The sequence below is a fragment of the Haliaeetus albicilla genome, chromosome 16 (assembly GCF_947461875.1).
Source record: "Haliaeetus albicilla chromosome 16, bHalAlb1.1, whole genome shotgun sequence".
Lineage (NCBI taxonomy): Eukaryota > Metazoa > Chordata > Aves > Accipitriformes > Accipitridae > Haliaeetus > Haliaeetus albicilla.
In genome coordinates this window covers 19024927-19043944 of record NC_091498.1, presented here as the reverse complement: position 1 = coordinate 19043944, position 19018 = coordinate 19024927, and the positions used below count along the sequence as shown (strand labels likewise).

Genomic DNA, 19018 nt, shown 5'->3' with positions numbered 1-19018 from the left:
AAAAGTGATGCCGAGCCGTTTATTCGGGTGTCGTAAATGCAACCGCAGAAAAACTAGCTTAAAAATGAGAGTAGGAGTCCTGGAAACGGAAGAGCTTTAAAATCAAATACTTAAACTCCTTCTCCCGGGGGATTCCCGTGACGAGCCTACCTGCGATGGAGCTGCTATTTAAAACGAAATTTTCTATGTGCCTGTGCGGGGACGGAGGAGGCGTCCCCCTCCCAGGGAGGGGGCCAGCGGGGCCCGCAAAGCGACCTAAGGGAGCAGGCGGGGGGGGAGCCCCGGGCCAGGGGCACCCCTGGTCCTGCGGGCACCCCCCACCCCGCTCCGCCAGCGCCTGCGGCGGGGCGAGCCCGGGTCTCCGCGGAGAGAGCTTCCCTCGGGGCTTCCCGACGGTGCTGGTGGGCACGGAGCACGCTCGGACCCGTCCAGCCCCCCAGGCTGTGCCCAGACACCCCCCCCCACCCGCCGTGCTCCTTTCTCTCCCATCCCCGCGGGTGAGCTCGGCGGGTGGGAGCGCACGACCTCCCCCACCCCCGAGGGCCGTCACTCAGGAAAAGCTACGAAGACGTGTTAGAAAAAAAAAAAAACCAACACAAAACCAAACCCAGATCTCCCCCCCCCCCCCGCCAACTGACCGGTTTTGCAGTCGTCGTTCTGCAAAACGAGGGCGGCGGAGTTGCGCGGAGCCCGGCGGAGTTGCGCGGAGGGCGGCGGAGTGCCGCCCGGCGCCGGGAGGGAGGGGGACACGGGGCGGGGGGGGCTGAGCGGGTGCCGGCACCCCGAAAGGTTGGCGGCGAGGGCGGCGAGAACGAGCCCTCACCGGCCGATCAGCCCCTCGCCGGGCGTTGTCAGTTGTGTTCGTGTGCCTTCTCCAACTTCGGAGCTAAAATCGCAGCCACAAAACACCGCCCGCCCCGCGGTTCTCCCCAACTTCACCCCCCCCCCCCCCCGGTGAAACGCACGGCTCCCGCCACCGGGACCGACCCGCGACACCGCCTTCTGCAAAAACACCCACGAAGGAAGGAGCGCCGGGCGGTCCCCGCAGAGCGAAACGGGCGATCCCGCGGCGCTCGGCGCCTGTCCCGCGGAGCGGCCGCGCAAGGGGCGCGGGGCTCCGCTCGCTGCCGCGTCCCCGCCGGCAGCGGCCGCAGCAGCTCGGCACCGGCCTTACTGGCCGCTACCGCGGGCGCTGCCCGCCGCCGCCGGGAACCACCGGCGCGGGGCCACGGCGACGCGGGGCACCCAGGGCCGGGGCGGGAACGGGCGGAGCCGCGCCGGGCCGGGGGGTCCCGGGGACGGTCAGCGTGTGTGTGCCCCCCCGCCCTCTGCCGGAGCTCGGGAGAGCGGCCGCGGCGTTCCCTCCGCCGCGGGGGCACGCACCGGCGGGGCCTGCCGGTGCCGCCGCCCTCGGCAAACGCCCTGCGGCTTACGGCGGGCGGGAAAGGCGCTGCCGGGGGACGGTGGAGGGGCTTTCCGCCTCCAGGCGCTGCGGAGCGGTCCGCCCGGCCCCCTTCTCCCCCTCCCCGCGCCCGCTCCGGCCGGCAGCGGTTTTCTCCCCCCCCCCGTGTCGCGTCGCGTCTCCCCGTGGCCGTTGTCGTCCGCCCGCCCCCCCCCCCCCCCCCCCCCAGCCCCGCGGCGGCCGGGCGTTCGCTGCGCCTGGGCAAACACGGCGCCGGGGCAAACATCCTGCGCGGGCAGGTGCGGGGCCCCCGCGCCGTGACAAAGGGCCCTCCGCGGGTGATGCATGGGGCGGCGGGCAGCTGCCCGGTAATCCCCGCCGGCGGGAGGCGGCCCCCCCCTTCCCCGCTGCCTCTTCCGTGCACGGAAAGGCGCTTGCACCTGCCCCTGGAGGTGTGTGGTGATGATGAGGATGGTGATGGTGAGGACGATGAGGTGATGGTGAGGAGTTACGCCGCGGACCCGTCCCGGGGGAGGCGGTGCGGCCGCCCGGCAGCGCCCAGCGCGGAGAGCAGCTCGCTGCCGCCGCGGGGCTACTCGCAGGTGCCGAGGGTCCCTCGCTCCGGGGCTCCGGCCGCAAGCGCCCCCCCTCCCCTGCCGGGGAAGCGAGGGGCTCCGGGGGCGCACCCTTGGGGCAGGGGTCAGCGCTGCCCCTGCCCCGCCGCCGCGCACCCTGTCCGGCCCCCGGCCGGGACCCCCGCCCGCCCGGCCGGAGCTGCCGTCGGGGCGCCGGGAGGGCGGCTGGCTACAACCGGGCTCCCCGCTGCAGCCGCGGCGGCTGCGGGGAGGGCGGGCGGCCCTGGGGGGTGCGTGGGGGGGGGGGGGGGATCCCGGGGAGGGAGCGGCCCCGCTCTGCAATGCGGTCCCTCTGCTGCAGAGGTCGCCACGCGTGAGCGGTCCCGCGGGGGAGCGGAGCGGGGCCGGGCCGGGCCGCGAATGGCCACCCCCTCCCCCCTCCCTCCCTCCCGCCCGCAGTGCCCCCGGCGGCGCCTCGCCCCCCGCCGGATTTTTTTTGTGAATGGGACGCTCACGGAGCGGGGCATGACGTCACCGCCGAGCCGGCCTTTGGCGCCCAATGGCGGAGCGGGCCCCGTCGAGCGGCCGAGGCGGTGATTGGCTGGCGGGCCCGCGCGGGCGCCCACGCAGGCTGCCGCGGCGGCAGGTATAAAGGGGAGCCGGCGGGCGGTGCGTGGTACCGCGGGTCGGCGGCGACACCGGCATCCTCGTCCGCGCCCCGCCGCGCCGCTCCGCTCCGCTCCGCCGGTAAGCAGCACCGCCAGCACCGCGCCGCCCCCCGCGGCGGGTCGCCCGAGCCCCGTTTCTCCCCCGGGGCGCGGCGGGGGGCCGTAATGCCTTCGTTCGTGGGCGTGTGCACGGGCGGGCGCACGCGTGTGCGAGGGAGCCAGCCAGGGAAGGGGGGAGAAAGTTCGTCCTCCGGCTCTCTCTTCCTTTCCCACGCCCGCACGACGTGGGCCGTCCATCCAGCCACGCAGGGGGGCTCTCCGCGCAAAGCCCGGCCCGCTGCCGGGCACGGTCCGGGCGCCCCGGGCACCCGCGGGGAAGCGGGCCGTCCTTTGGAAGGTGCCTCGTCGTTCCGGTGGGGCGCACCGAGAACTGGGAGCTAGCAAAAGTGAAGCTGACAGGTAGTTAAGGATGTGCCCCTTTGGGTCTAGGACACTGATGCGTTGAGAGCAAGAGGTGCACCTCAAAGCAGGTATCTTCAATCACAGGGTTGGTTTTTTTACAGGTTTTGTTGTTATGACTAATTTTTAACTTAACCTTCTTCTGGTTCCAGAGTAGAAATATTTATTGAAATGTAACTGATTAATTCTTATAGTGTCATCTCAACTAGGGTATTAGTGTGCTAACTGCCAAGAAGCAAGCAGTTTCAGGTAAAGTGCCAACAGTGGCACTTCATTCTTAAAAATATTAAACGCTAAACACTTTTTTTTTTTCTTGTGACTCATATCCCGTAACTGTGCTGTTTGTGTCGGACTCACCAACTATGACATTGTACGCATCAGTCAGTCAGAAGAATGCCTTTTGTGCCAGTTTGAGGGAAAGTTTGCATTAAGTTGAATGCAGATAGCTGTACAGAGCTGCAGCTCTGAAAAGCTGCATTTTTATCCCTCGTAATAGTGCTAAGTTATCTTAAGATTCTGAGAAAACCAAAGCACAATAGCAATAATCAGAAGAAATGGAAAGGTAATATTAAAAAAAAAAAAAAGCTGTTAGTATTTGTGCTACTTGTAGCCAGGAAACTGTGACCTCTTTAGTAGAACTTACAGGATTGAGAGGGTTGGAAAACAGCCATTGCTTGATGTACCTCTTTGTTGTAGAGAGGAAATCATGGTTATGCTGAAGATTTCATCTTTCCTTGCTGTTTATGCCTTGGTTGTGTGCCAGATGGATAGCTTCCAGGCAGCCCCAGTCAGGTAAGGAGCTGGTCCTGTTGCTGAGTGCTGTATCTGAATGGCATGAAAATACTTAATGTTCTTTAGAGGTCTAGGAGGGCAATAGACTGCACTGAATGAGAAAGGTGCGTTCTTCTGATGCTATTTTTGACACTGTGTCTTCTTATTACATATATAAAGTGCCTAATGCTGTGCATGAGGATGGTTTACATATTCACACCAGTGAAAGACACTGTCAATGACATGCCGTAATGCCTGACAAACCCCTCTCTCCTGTGCGTGGCTCTCTGCAGCAGTCTGGGTTTTATTCATCCTGTTTTGCTTGCCTCTGCTTAGACCTGGCTTGGAGTCCATAACAGATCGAGTGACGCTCAGTGATTACGAAGCTCGGAGGTTATTAAATGCGCTGGTGAAAGAGTTCATACAGATGACAGCAGAAGAGCTGGAGCAAGCTTCTGAGGGGAACAGGTAAGGACTGCAGTCCTGGGGCAGGAGAAGGGCAATGGGGGAAATGTTATGTGCTTGATATTTAGCAAAAGCCATCTGAGCAGACCCTCTGCAGGTCAAGATTTTTTTCTTTTCTGGGGTTACTAACTGTGGTCACCTAACTGGTAAAGGATGATACTGCTGAGATACACTGATGTTGGTATCAGGAGAATGGTTTCCACCTAGTTAACCTGCTTCTATCTGTCTTTTACAACTGAAAGAGGAGGGCGATTTGAGCTTGAATGAGGGGGTTATGTTAAAATATGTCAGCACAAGGTATGTCTTCCTAGTGGGAGTGTTAGGGGCCATTCAGTCACTCTTGGATTCTCTGTCGTGAAAGTGCATGCTGTTGTAAGGCATGGGAAGTCCCTGGCAGAGGGGACGCGTTCCCCTAATGCACGCAGCGCAGCGCCGCTCTCCCCCGTAGACCAAAGGCATGCAAAAGCATTTGCTTTATCCTAACAGGATTTGTATTGCAAAGCATGGTGGTGATGTATGAGAGACTGAACAGCATGCTGAATATATGGGAAGTAAAACTTCCTGACCTCTGACTATGAGCATCCAAAAGGCTAATGAACTTGCTTTTCGACAAAGTTGAATTCATTGAAAAATATTGTTTTCCTTCTGACTGCATTTGTATGAACTTTCCTTGCATGGAATGTGATGTGGAGGGTTTGGGGTTTTGGTTGTTTTGGGGTTTTTTGATTTGTTTGGGGTTTTTTGTTGGGTTGTTTTTTTGTTTTTTTTTTTTAGTTTCCTAACTGTAGATATTTATCTAGGGAAGAAATGCATGAACATGCATGTTTGAGATTACTCTCCCTTTGGGCATGTTTTTTTTCCTCCCTGCAGCCTGGATAGACCTATTTCCAAACGCTGTGCCAGTCTGAGTACTTGTGTGCTGGGCAAACTGTCTCAAGAATTGCACAAATTGCAAACTTACCCTCGCACTGACGTCGGGGCTGGAACTCCTGGCAAGAAACGAAATGTGCTGAGTGACCTGGAACACGAACGCTATGCAAACTATGGGGAACCCCTAGGAAACAACTAGACATGCTTATTTCTCCCCTTCTCCCTTTTTTAACCTGATGCATGTGGATCTAACTTTGATTGCTAACTTTGCTATGTTCTTTTGATTCTGTTTTCGACAGAGAATGTTTGAGATGGACCTAATGTTAGGAAGACAGAGAACATAACATGCATACCATGCTAGGGAAAAAAAAAATAAAAATGAACAGCACTGCCTTGACATTTCAAGTGATTTCCTTAGACCCTGATTAAAAAAAAATTCTAAACAAGGCTCTTCATTTCTGGCTGCTAAATGTACAAGTAGACTCTTCTTTTGTGCTTGCCCATGCACTTGTTCAATAAACCTATTTTTCTATAAGGATTAGATCTGCTTGGTTTAATAACTTGTTTTAGAATGTGAGATTTCTAGGTAAGGCTAGCAAAATTTTACAAGTTGTCTTAATGTTCAAGAGAGGCAATGCCACTAATTTCTAGAAAAGTTGAAGGAGAACTTAGAAATTGAAATTATACGCATACGTTCATGTGTACTGGTGTCATCAGGCATACATGCAATCCTGTTAGTAAGGATCCTGAGAAGCAAAGGAATCAGGAAAGGCTCATACAGATTTGTTCAAACAAACTAGAAATGTAATCCTGTTTAAAACTGGGTACTGAACACTTCCAGGTAAGAATTTCGTGTTCTATTCCTTTTTCCTTCTTGCTTTACACTAGTATATTTAAAACTCTGGTACCTTTAAAATATTTTTATTAATTTAAGACAATATAATGTAGGTGAATTGTAAATTAAGGGACAAAACCAGATTTCTTTACAGTTCTTCTGTTGCAGCACTGCATCTATCTTGTAGTCAGAGGCCTGTTCCAAAAAATTGACATTGATGTTATGAACAGTATTCATTGTTAAGCATTATTACAAGACAGTTTATTAATATTATCTGAGAAAAAATACCTCCTACTGCAAGAAAAAGTCATTGCTTTTGTAGAACATTCTTCAAGCAAGGACTGTGTGAATGCGCATGCCTTGAAGTCCCCATCTAGCAAAACTCCTAGCTGTAGGCTGAACTCTGAGCACAGCACTAATCCCACTGAACTCTGTGAACTACTCCCGTGGTGAAGTGCTGTAGTAGACAGAGGTCTAACCCCAGGAAAGAGGGGTTCCCACATTCCCATTAAATACGTGGAAGCAGTATGTTTATGTGTGGTTCAGCTCTGAAAGCAGCTGGTGAGCTGCGCAGGTACAGCCCTACCGCAGTCACCGACAAATCTCCTGTTGTCGTCAGTGATGCTAGGATTTCTTGTGTTTTCTGGGCACCGTGGAGCATAGGTGTTGAAGTGAGAAGCTGAAGAGCAGTGTCTGCTACTGTCCTTCAGTGGCACTACCAACAAAACACAGATCTCAGCTTTTGGAGGACGTGGGGTTGGGTAAATGCTCCAGACCTGGACCTCCTCGACACCTCTCTGGTGGTTATAATGACTTGCTGGAGGCAGGCAACGGCTCAGGTGTTGCTGAAAATCTGGCTTGGCTTAGTCTTCAGTCCAATTGCCCAAGAAAGGAAGGGCTCAGCCACCTTTTGTAAACTGAGACTGACGCTTAGAAAAACATAAAGACTCATCTTTTAGAGCTTGTAAGCTGTGCACACAAAAGTTGCAAATGCTGGCTGCACAGCAAGCCTACTACTGAAAAATCTTTCTAAGGCGTAGCATCCCTTACTGACATTTCATTGTCTGCAGGGTGGGTACTTCAGGAACTAACTCTTTATTTTCCTCTTGAAAAGCAGCGTAACAGCACAGAAGAGGGCATGCAACACAGCAACCTGTGTGACCCATCGTCTGGCAGACTTTCTGAGCAGGTCAGGAGCAGTGGGCAAGAACAACTTTGTACCAACCAACGTGGGATCCAAGGCCTTCGGCAGGCGAAGAAGAAGCATTCAAATATAAAACGCTTGAATGATAATGTGAATATGGTAAATACATTGCAATAAACTGAATCTGCAATGCAGGCAGCCTGTGGCATTATCAGAATTTTAGTTTTGCTGGATGAGTAACAGACCTACAGTGGTAATCTCTGAGAAAGCAGAGCAAGTAACAGTATAAAAAAAGATGTTACAAATATACCAGTAGCACATTTGGACTGTGAAGAAGAGCTTTTCTAGATGTTCTGCTTAGTTAATGCACTGCGATGCTAGTCATCTAAATGCAACAGTTTGGTTGGAACTCTTTGCTTATGTTACCATAATGCTTCATTATCAACATATCGGTAACTCTGGGTTCATTTCTTTCAGATTGCCATGAAACTGAAAGTTCAACTTCAATTTCTAACGAAAGCAACTCTTCTCCATAAATCAAGACAGCCAAAAAGAAGATTAATTTTGCATCCTAATATTGAAAATGTCTTATTTAATACAAATGAAAACACTTCTGTTATGTATAGTACAAGAGAATCTAGTTATTAAAGTTAAATTATTGTATATTCTTTTTATATGCAACTCTATTTCAAATAAAATGTGACAGCATCTATTATTTATTTATCTTCCAGCTTATATGTGATCCATGCTACTTAATCCTGGCACTACTGCCAAAACCTGGGGATTATACTAAACAGCTGCCTGGCAAGGCATATGTGTATTATACGGTGTGCTGTGCCTTGATGTAAAACACTTAACTAACCTGATTGTACAGTATGTTTAAAAAAAAAACCCAAACACTTCAATATTGTATCATTTGTGAATTTACGCAAAATTAAAAAAAAGGTATTTTAGATACACTTGGATTGAGAAACTGATTTTTCATTTGAACACACTTAAGGAAACATTTGGCACTAACCCAACATCATTGCAGATCAGATGGCCCATTGATCTGCTACAGCTTTATTAACGATAAATACTAGGATTTGAGTCAAAAGTTCAGAACAGAAAGAATAGCTGCCTTTATATATAGTCATAAAGCAGTAGCTCAAAAAGGCAGCACTTAGTAAGACTTCTGCTAGAAAAGTAAAAAGAAGCCGCAGTTGGATTTAATAAAGCCATAGACACAAACTTCATCATCTGTGGGTTAAGACTAAATGTTTTTATACAGGATGTAGTTCAGATGAAACGGCCTAACATGCTTTGTAGATTTTTGTCTAAGGTCGAAAAAGTGAATTAGAAAGGGAGAGAAAAAGGAGCTACGGAAATGTACATTTCTTTTAAGCAATCCTGAAACAAAGTCTATTTAGGGATCAGGGATAAATAATTAGAGTGAGTGGAGAAGAGGGTAGCTGGAAGAAATCCATGGACTTCTAAGTGATGCTGCCAACTTCCTTCTCAAAGCTGCTGCTGTTTCAGTTTAGTAGCTGAGTCAGATATTTGTTTAGATTTGTTTTGTGCTCCACAGCTGGACTCTAAGATCTGCTTCAGCAGTTCAGATGAAGATCACCTCGTCAAGCAAAGTAGAGGTTAAGGCTCTCATGATATCTCTGTCTGTCTCTGCTGCAGGTGTAATAACAAAAAGAGAAGCATGGTCAACCAGATGTAGACATAGCCAGTAAGGCTGTCCAGGGACGACGCTTCTATACCATGCTTATTCGTGGCTATGGTTTTACTCCTTGGGGAACATTTCAGCCCTGGTAAGTCAGCGTATAAAGCAGACCTTGTAGAAGATGTAAACCATTTAGAGGGAAAAGTTCCAGTGCCTAAAAGGGCAAAGGAGGGATATTCAGGCTTGGCTTGCAAATCTGGTGCCCAGAGATAGTCTAGTGCCTTTTTGCCATTTTCCTCTGAAGTATCGGAGATTGGCCACAACTGGGTGTACTATGCCTGTATGGTGAGCCACTGTCCAGGTTTCGTATGAGGATCTGGTTGGGTTAGACCCAGCTGCCCATTTTGGAGCCTGGAAGCATTCTTCACCAGGTTTCAGGTATTCTTCCCCATTTTCCTTTCCACAAAGTGGGGGTTATATGCCGAGATCACCTGGCTACCTCAATAACACCTTTCCTTGTCGCTGCAGAGCCTCTGGGCACAGGGGACAGGTTGCCTCTTTTTTTCCTTACTACAGCACCCAACAGCTTAATCTTCTCCAAGATAAAATGCCTAAGCACAGTTATTGGGATGAATACATGTAATTTAATGATTCGTATTTGACAAGAAGCCAGGAAACATTCATGGGCCCCTTCTGGCTTTGAAGTCTGAATGCTCAGACAGTTTGTTTTTTCCATTTACAGCCATTCTCTGTTGAGAGACATGCGAGGCTGCTTCCCGTAATTGTATGACAGCTGTAGTGTCCATCCCCTCTAAAAACTATTAGTTCTTCTTTTCAGTTTGACAAAGTTATGCATTTTTTCTGTCTGCCTAAGGGATTTCCTCAGACTAATATTCTACACCAAATCACACACCTAACATGTAAACCAGATTCTAGTAACCTTGATGCTGGTTTTTACATTATCCTGGTTGGAGGAAAGTTGAGTGAAACTTTTGATACGTGGTTTTTGTTTTGCTTGTTTTTTTGGTTTTTTTTTCCCTTAGGAAGAAATAGTTACTTTCATATCTCAAGACGTATTCCTGTTGTATCTTCTGTCTCTTTTCTCATTAAGATCTCTATCTGCACAGCAATGCAATACACTCACCAAATAAATATGCCTGTAAAGGACAGAGGGCCATAGCTCTATGAAAGCAAGGGTGAATAGGCAAAAAGGTGAGGACCCTTACATCCTTTTCCGTAATGTGAAGAGATAGAAACCCTTCATGACAAAACACAGTTGCTCAGAGCTTTAGGAGAAGCAGATTATTATTGAAACAAGACAAAACTAGAGGTATAAACACTAATATTTTAATTTTTTTTAATTTTAAGGCAGTGAACATGGTAGAAGGAATAGCAGAGCCACTAGAAGCTCGTCAACTGCTTTGGCTGACTTTGTGAACAAGTGGAAAAAATTGCTTCCATTTTTCAAAAGTGCTGTTCTTGATAGTATTACCCAAACTTGTCAGGTCTTAAATAAACCCCAAAGTTCTACCCCAGGAGAAAATCTATTTTGGAATTAGCATTTAATAAGGGAAAGTATGGTTTCTAATGTACTTACCTTCCCATTTTAATTACATTGCCATTCTAAGCATGCTGAAAGCTGGCAGAAAATACCATGTTGGTGCAGTATGTGCGAGTGGTATCAAACCCAAGTTACTTAGTATTCAGTCAGCCAAGACAATACAGATCAGTCATGCACGAGTGTTTGTGTTCTTGTTTACAATGGCAATATCACGATGCCTATAGTTTGGTTTTGATGTTTCCAGATGCTTGCCAGTGTGTGTTTTCTTTAACAAATAGGTTGTTTTTTGAAGCTGTGTGCAAACGAAAGCTTTGGGGGTGTACTCTGCAAGTCAAGGCAAAGAGGGAAGAAATTTCTGAGAAAGAAATATCCGAGGATAACTTATGACTGTTTCCATGCCATTATAGATTTTGAGGTCTGGTTTATTTTCTAGTGGCCTGGTTTTCCAGTACAAATATGGGCACGAGCACCATGTGGGCCCAGGGAAGGTTATGAATTTTGCCCGGTCCTCTGCTCTGAGCTGATGGCAAGTAAAAAAGCACCATCTTGTGGCCAGTGAATAAGCACAGCGAGGGCATAGGGGGGTCCCTCTCGGTGTGTCACCTGCTCCTGCTTGTGTCTCAGCTTCCAGCTGGACATGGGGTGGGTGAGCAGGGACACCCACTTGGGCTGGTGCCATGAGGCAAACTCACCTGCTCGCCTCCTGGAGTGGGCTGCAGGGATGGGGACTTGCAGGAGGGTGGTAGGGGCTCCTCGAGGTGTCACTGGCCCCCAGGGCCACCATGCAGGGCTGTGGCACCCCACGGGCTATCAGGCAGGTGTGCACCAGCTGCCGTGGGGACCAGGTGATGGATAACGGAGGAGCTAATACCAACACGTGTCCTCATGGCCCTTTGCAGCTGCCAAAAGAGAGATGCGGGAGCTGTTTGGCTGTGTGCTTTTTGCCACGGGGCAGGTGGACTCCTGCTCCTAGATCCGACTGAGTTTTTGGTTCAGGATCATGCACCAGGACATCGCTGCATGTATTGATAGAGCATCATTTTGAAATAACCCAAGTGGACTTTCACTGTGGCTCTTTCCAGATATTTAGATCCCTTTTTTCTCCTTCTGGTAGTGGAATTTAATTCATCTTCCTGAAAGCTTCCATCATCTGCAGCGTGAGAAAGGAGCAGAGCTAATGCTATTGCTTCTGACACCAAACACTGCCAAAAGCAACTTATAGCAGGCAGTTGTAAATTTTGGTATTGGTTATCTAATCCAGCATTGTCATGTCTAATTAGCAGATTGAACATCTCTACAAGGTGAAGAGTTTAAAACATGCTGGAGAATTTCCATCTGTGCATTTTTCTAGACTGAACTATTTCAGAACAGAATACCTGTTAGAGACGAACTGGGCATTTCAAGCCTGATTTCACCCGTGTGAGCACTGGCAACTTCCTTCCAAGCTGGTCGTGCTCACTGCTTCCGACAATCAGGTGAAGCCTGCCCTGGCTGCTGGAAGGGGTCCACATGGTGCATACATCTGCTGCCTCTTTACTATTCTAAAAGGCACCGCATCCTTCCCCTGTTCTGCACAGTATTGTCCTCCACTTTGGATGCTCCTTATGCCTTTTAAAGTTGTTCTCTTCTGCAGAAAATGTCCAAGGAGTATTAGTACCTTCTTTTTTTTTTTCCAGGGAGTAAATAATTCCCATTTCTTAATTATGCCAAACATTGCCATACCTTCTCTAGGAGATTTCTGATCCATCCTTGGAGTAATAAGAATCATCGCAACATTTTCTCTTTTCTTTCTCTTCTTGGCTTTATCACAATTCTTGTTTGCACCAATTACTCTTTTGGCTGGGGCTGAGGTGTGATCCCAGCTAACTGGCTAGTGTCACCTTCACAAAAGCAAATGTTGCCTTTAAAAGTCTGAATGTGTACCTCTGGGCAGGCTTTTTTTCCCACCTAATGTGTGAGAAAATACTCATAGGTCCCACTTGGTACTTCATGACTCTCATATTTGCTGTCCACAAAAGATTATTACACTCTTGCTGGTTTGGCTTTTCTATTTACTTCTGGTGTTGTGTCACATTTCTTCTTCTTTTCAATGGCTTTTCCTAATAGCATCTTGTCACATTGGCACACGAGGCAATTTGACATTGTATTCATCTATTAAGTGTCCAAGAAGTACAGTGTATATCGTATATGCAAGAAATCACTATTAAGTGTCCAAGAAGTACAGTGTATATCGTATATGCAAGAAATCAATTTGATTTTCCAGTTGCTCTTTGAGAGTCTGCAAGCCAGTCTTCTCTGAGGAGACTACATGGCAAGGAGTGCGGTCTTCTGCGGGTGACGGTCATATAGGGTAGACGTAGGTGTAATGGTCCTGAGTAACCCCTACCAAGGTTGTCTTGAGTAACTGTTCCCAAGATTGCCAGCAAACATAAGCGCTTGAAACGCCAGGAGCTACACTTTATAAAGGAAATTGCCTCGGGATGAAGCAAAGGAGAGGAAGCAATGAAGGCTTTAAACAATTTGTGTGATTACGAAGTGCTGGATGCAGTACGGAGTGGTGTTTGTCAGCTGCCTGCCAGACACCCCAGGCATTTCCCTGAGAGGCCACAGTTCCCATTAGAGCACAGGAAGGTGGAGGGTACGGTCAGATTCGTGGTTTTGGTGCGTTGCTGTGTTTTTCTTAACATGGTGTTTTGTCTCCTCCAGCGCTAGCCAAGCGTGATCTGCTCTCTCTCAGCCGGCTCAGAAAGGCTGGACGTCCCCGGTGCTAGGGGCTGGCACGTTGGTTTAGGGCAGGTTGCTCTAGGGCTGGCAGGTGCCACGAGGGCAGGCTGTACCCCAGCCCCCCCACGGCCCAGGGAGGGCCATCAGTGCCTGCTGCTCCTCCGGGCTGGAGGCCCAGCCTTGTCCCATGGCCGAGGTCTTTCCTCTCGGCCGCCGGGAGAGAGGGCTGTAAAGGCCGCTCCGTGCTGCAGGGCCTGGCGTCTCCTGAGGCGCCAGCGCTGTCATGGCGGGAGGAGGAGCGGAGCTCCGTGCTGCTTAGCTGTCTCTCACCAGCCCGCGTCCCCCCGCGGCAGCCGTGGCCCAGGGTGCTGGGCACGCTGGAGGGTGTCTCCTCCTCCTCCTCCTCCTCCTCCTCCTCCTCCTCCTCCTCCTCCTCTCCCAGGGCTGACGGAAACAGCCCATGGACCCCGACTGTCCCCATCCTGGCAGGTCCCACTGACTGTATTTGTTGCACCACCAGCTGTCTTCCTGCATAGCTTTGCCATGGTCATGAGGAACACGTCTCTTTTGCTGCTTAGAAAACTAGATATTTTGCCTACTTTCTGTTTGCTCCCTCTCAGGCCATTTCTGCTCCATGAAAGAACTTCATCCTGTGGCTGTTTGGAGTCTTTATAGCTTCTTTGTAGCTTTGAAAACACTTTGACAGTCCAAATTAATTATGTTAGCCACGTTATTTTGCCCGTTATTCTACTGACATGCTTGAAAGACTGTTACAGGTCTCCACTGGCTCTTGTGGAGGGAGCCAATTATTCTAATTAGCGTATGTTCCTAAAATAGTTTCATAGATAGTTTATAATTCTATTTTTAGCTCATGATATAACCATGTTTTTATATTGAACAACATCACAGTTATTATTGCTAGTGGCTAGGAACGGCCTGTTACCACAAATGAATCCCAAGCAAGTGTATTGTGGGGAAGGATGACAGTACCAGCGTGGTGACTTTCATGTGGACCGGCACATTTTATCTATGGAAGAGTCTCGGTAGCTTAAAGGTGCTTTTTAGCATGTCAGTCCTCCTACAGAGGCTTAAGAAGACAATGCTGCTGGTGACATTTTTGAGTGTGTGTATATTTTCCAAGCAGGTTTTTACTCTTAGTTAGCGCAGTCCTTTCCTCCTAGGCTGGAAAATTCTTCTTTATTATTCTATAGTTAAAGATACTATATAAGTGTTAAATTAGTTATTAAAATGAATATTGATTTGTGTTCTGAATGTAACAGAAGAAGAGAATTAAGTGGAAAAAGGAAATAGGTCTGACCTTCAAATGCTGGAGTTGCAGAGTTTGAATTAAAACTGTCTTAGTTTTCATTTAAAAGACTTAAAGATAAGCAGACCAGAGACCAAGCCATTCGAAATATTTTATGTATATTGACAGTGAAGTCAAAGAATTTTTCATAAACTTTATGCATTGGCTATTTCTAGTTCAAGCATATTCCTAGGAAGGTTACACACTTCAATGTAAAAAGTTTTGTTTGCTTTATGTGAAGCTGCCTTTTGCTTCTCTTTCCTAACTCAGGTTCTCAGAAGAGACAAAATGTATTGTACATTTTTTCCACTAGACAGTGGCAGAGCTATGTGTTCTCTTGCTCCTTGGGTGTCGAAGCACTGGCTTTATAACTGTGTATTTTAAAACCACATGTATTTAGTATTTAACTAACTGAAACATCTTTGTCACTGAAGCTCTTGATATTTCAGTCAGCCCAGTGACTTTTCAGAAAGATGATGGAATACCACCTTATAATATCAGCATCTATAGCTGCAGCACTGGTAACTAAAAGCCTTGGCACTGTGTCCCGTCTCTTGGTAGCACAGGTTGCCAGTGTCCCACTCACAGAAAGAAGAACAGCCCAGATGATAGCCTCAGGATCCCCGAGACCTTTCTCTCACTGTAATCACCAGTATTTCCCCTCACCAAAAGTTTTGTTCTTATCTGGCTATTCCTTGCAACATTTGCAGAAGCTATGCTTTATAGGCTGCCACTGGTGCCACTCTAATGATATGGCAGGTGGGATTTGAGGTAAAGCCCCCACTTTTACAAATGTTAGTAATTTGGCAGGTGAAAAGCACTCCTAGTTCAGGAGCTCTTGGTGGTATGTCAAGATAAAAGTTAGCCTGAGCTGTCTCTCACAGCCAGCCAGCTTTAGCTGTCATGGCCCATCAGCCCTCCTAAACTGTGCAAGAAACCCCCTTTCTCCTGCAGGCTGCAGGATCTCTAGCTCTGGACACCAGGCTTATCTTTTTTTTATGGGCACATTTCCCCCCTGCCAGGTTTTACTCTCTAATCAGAAATTCAACCTGATGGGGCTTCACAAAGTATAGCTGCCAGCATACTGACTAGAAAATAAAGGTGCTTTTTGCTGTGTAACATTTAATGACCTTATTTAACTTTGTAATTAAGTCAGACTAAGAAGTAATATCCCATATGTCTCACAACTCACTTTTTTTCCTCAAGATCAGTATATCCAATTCCTGGAATTCAGGTGGCATTTCTCAGGTGAGCTGAAGATGCTTTACATCACTCATGGAGGACCCTGAATCGATATAAATATAAGGTGTACCTATAGGGCCTATTTATATTGCCACAGAAGTATGAAGTGCCTTTAATGTAAATGAGAATCGAGACTAACATTTTCATGTCTTCGTTTCAGTCTCAGGTAAAAATTATATCTGGGAAGAAGAGAGGGGAAGGCATTTCACTTTCCGTCTTAGCAAGTTTTTAGTGACTGCTTAGAAATTAAAACTACGTAAATGTGCTCAAGAGAGTGATTGGTAAATACATCTTCTAAAAGCTAGAGGGCATAGGAGACACAGAAAGTCTCCCGTATAACTCGGTTATCAGGCGGTCTGAGTGAGTCATTTAGAGTAACTTTCTGTTGCTTTCGCATGAAATGGCACTTGCTGCTCAAGTTCCAACTGCTTTTCTTCTCTTTCTGAAAAGAAGTGACTGAAAAGCACAAACATCTTCCGGGATTTTTATCATTTTCGCAGATAGTCTAAAGGAAAATCTATTATTTGTAGAGCTATTGATCTAAATGAAGATGTTAATATATGCTTCCCATTTTTAATCCAGAATAGTTTAGTATTAAGTTTCTGTTCTGCAAGAGCTGCTATTATTAACTATTAAAATAGAGAGCTACTAATAATTCTTTTAATGGAAAAAGTGAAGGGTGTGTTCATGGGCATAAGAGCATTGCTATCAAGTGGAATAACTGTAGATTTCAGAGTTTCACTTGTCTAGCCAGTCTGGTCAAAATATTTTGTAACTTTTCTTTGCCCCTACACAATATTTCTGTGATAGTGAAACCCTGCTGTGTTTTATGTTACGGTCCATGTGTTTACTAGTATAATACCTGTGTGAGAGGGATACTGGCAGACTTGGCGGTATAGACCAAGCCTTATTTTGTTTGCATTTTGAGAATAGAGTTCACAGGGCTTACCCTAAATGTGTGAGAGGAACAGAGCATCCTGAGCTGCTCTTTGGAAGACCTCCCCAAATTCCAGTGTGTTTTGTTTTCATTTCAAAGTAATCCGATGAGAGAACTGAACTTTGCCACAATCTGTAAAGGAGACAAGATGTACGTATCCATTTGTTTATGCTGAGTTTCTCAGGTCAGTTGACTTTCTCTCTCAAACAGAAAATCAAAGGTACCGTGAGTCTGTAGGGCTCCAGCATCAAAGAAAAGATTCCCTCCAGCCTTTGGGAACTGCTACATTTTCTACAGGTTTTATGCCTGAAGCCAGATGGGTGCTGAACCATGGGATGATATTCCAGTAAACAAAACAGGACTGGTGGAGTAATGAAATGCCTCTGAATTATTCATTGGGTCCTGAAAGAGGCAGAGAGAGTTACTATAAACCCCCCTGAGGAGGAGAGCAGCGTACGGCACAGCCCTGCCCGTGCGGTACACCTGGCCTCTTTTCCCAGGTAGGCATCTGCAGAAATGAATACCTTGTATAAATGAATTGGAACAACCGTGTTTGGCAGCTGTCCATTACTCATCTAGAAATAGTCCCTCTAATTCCAAAAAAACGGTTAAGTGCATGCTCCAGTGCCATGGACATAAAATTAAAAATACGTTCAAGTGCTTTGCTGAAAAGCAATGGACTTCTACACATCTTTAAAGAGAAGCACATCTTCAGGCTTGCTGGCTCAAATCTGATGATGCCGCCTAATAAATGTGACAGATAAATGCAGGAACACAGAATACATCAACACAGAGCTGGTTCCAAAACCCGGTGTGTATCAATAACGTAATTTTAGCCCATGAAGCATTTTCCCAACTGGCATTTGGAAGTTGAGGAACTGTACAGCCTCATCAAAAAGGTAGGTATCTCGAGGTACGGTTGTCCTACTGCTGTCACGGTTTATTAATGGTCAGTGATGTGTTAGTGTGCTGAGTGGAGAAGTTAAAGGAGGATGTCCAGCACAGGCAGAGAAGCTGGGGTGGAGAAAGTTATAATCGTGAGGCCCACTGTGTCTATAAAACTGAAGTTGCCTTTCAAATAAAAAAATATGTGGAGGTTTATTTTTGAATGGTGCTGGGAGGGAGTTTCTGCTGAAGCCTACTGATAGTGGTGGTGAGTGAATCAGTGTTTCAATCTACAGCCCTGGAGGAAAGATTACGGGGCAGGGGAAGAAACCCCTGTATAGAATTAACTGGAAATCAAACTCTCCCATCTTCCTGAAAGAAAATTTCTTCTTCGAAACCCCATTACAAACTTCGGTGGAAGCAATAAAACATTCAAAATTACTGCATAATATTCTGATTGCTGGTATCCCCTCATAGCAGAGAAGCACTGGTAGGGACAATCATGCTGTCATTTCAGATTTGTGCTGGGCTTGAATGTGGTAGTGATGAGCGCTATAAGAAAATCCAAGAGCAAAATAGTGGGTGATACCACAGGGTTTGAGAAACACGCGGTGCCATGAGAGCTGAGAAGTTATAAACTACTGTTCATTGAGTGCCATGTGTACTGTGTACTCAATGAGGCAGAACCCTGTAGACAGAATATAAGTATATAAGACAGAGCAGCATTTTGAATTGTGTAATAATGAGTCAAGGAAAAGCTGGAGTACTCTCAAGCTTCCCTGCATGTGACTTTTTATCTTAAATAATACCTTTTTAGCACTGTATTAATATAAAACTTAAGTATATAGTAATATGCAGATTAATTTCACTCAGCTGATATCCCATTTTAGATGTCTGGCTTCCTTCTTATGGTGGTTACTTCTAAGAGCAGTTGTACTACTCAAAATTCCCCAAGAACAAGGTATAGATATTGCTTCACCATCAAATGTCACAGAATATTTGATTTTTTAATCCTCCAATGTTTTTAAAAAATATCACTTACATTTTATTACAATGTTTTTCCTCTTCATTAAAACTTATTAGGATGCCTTGCAATCCTAGAGTAAAGTTTAGCAAAATAATCTGATACTTTGTTGTAAGAAGCCAAAGGGTTATTTGCTTTGCTACTGGATATCTAAGCATATGGCTACCAGAGTATGTGACTCTTTGCTTAAAGGCATTTTTCTTCCAGATATTAATTTGCAGAAGACTGGTACATGGTTAGTCCTAAAAATGCAGGTTTTGACTGAATACATTATTAACTTCATGTGGTAGAAGACTGCTGTCTTTGCGTTTTCTATAGGAGAGGCGCAAACCACCTTTGCTAGCTCTGTTTGGTGAGACCATGTTGCTAGGCAGAGACATGGAAAAGTTCTAGTGTTGTTTCTTTTAAATTATAGATATTTATATCTTGCCACTGTCACAGGCCTCCTCCCTCCTGCCTGATGACTGGAGCTATCTGCAGTCCTGGGGTTTGGTACTTT

At 47.2% G+C, this 19018-nt stretch overlaps 1 protein-coding gene across 3 annotated transcripts; it reads left to right on the top strand.

Moving 5' to 3' along the window:
* The first annotated feature begins 3779 nt into the window (after window positions 1-3779).
* On the top strand, window positions 3780-7904 carry CALCB (calcitonin related polypeptide beta). Of its 3 annotated transcripts, none has more exons than XM_009914313.2 (4): window positions 3780-3896; window positions 4212-4343; window positions 7163-7348; window positions 7667-7904. In XM_009914313.2, exons 1-3 carry the CDS (start codon window positions 3811-3813, stop codon window positions 7320-7322), a joined length of 378 nt encoding a protein of 125 aa, XP_009912615.1. In that variant the 5' UTR covers window positions 3780-3810; the 3' UTR covers window positions 7323-7348; window positions 7667-7904. The 3 variants fall into 3 exon arrangements, with proteins under 3 accessions (XP_009912615.1, XP_009912613.1, XP_009912612.1); XM_009914311.2 differs by having other exon boundaries at window positions 7160-7348; XM_009914310.2 differs by lacking the exons at window positions 7163-7348; window positions 7667-7904 and adding an exon at window positions 5211-5748 and having other exon boundaries at window positions 3801-3896.
* The last annotated feature ends 11114 nt before the right edge of the window (window positions 7905-19018 follow it).

Bases quoted from the DNA above. Each gene is read 5' to 3' on its own strand.
- CALCB (XM_009914310.2), top strand. From the start codon at position 3,811: ATGGTTATGCTGAAGATTTCATCTTTCCTTGCTGTTTATGCCTTGGTT. The intron at 3,897-4,211 runs GTAAGGAGCTGG...GCCTCTGCTTAG, and splicing joins TTCCAGGCAGCCCCAGTCAG to ACCTGGCTTGGAGTCCATAA. The intron at 4,344-5,210 runs GTAAGGACTGCA...TCCTCCCTGCAG, and splicing joins CAAGCTTCTGAGGGGAACAG to CCTGGATAGACCTATTTCCA.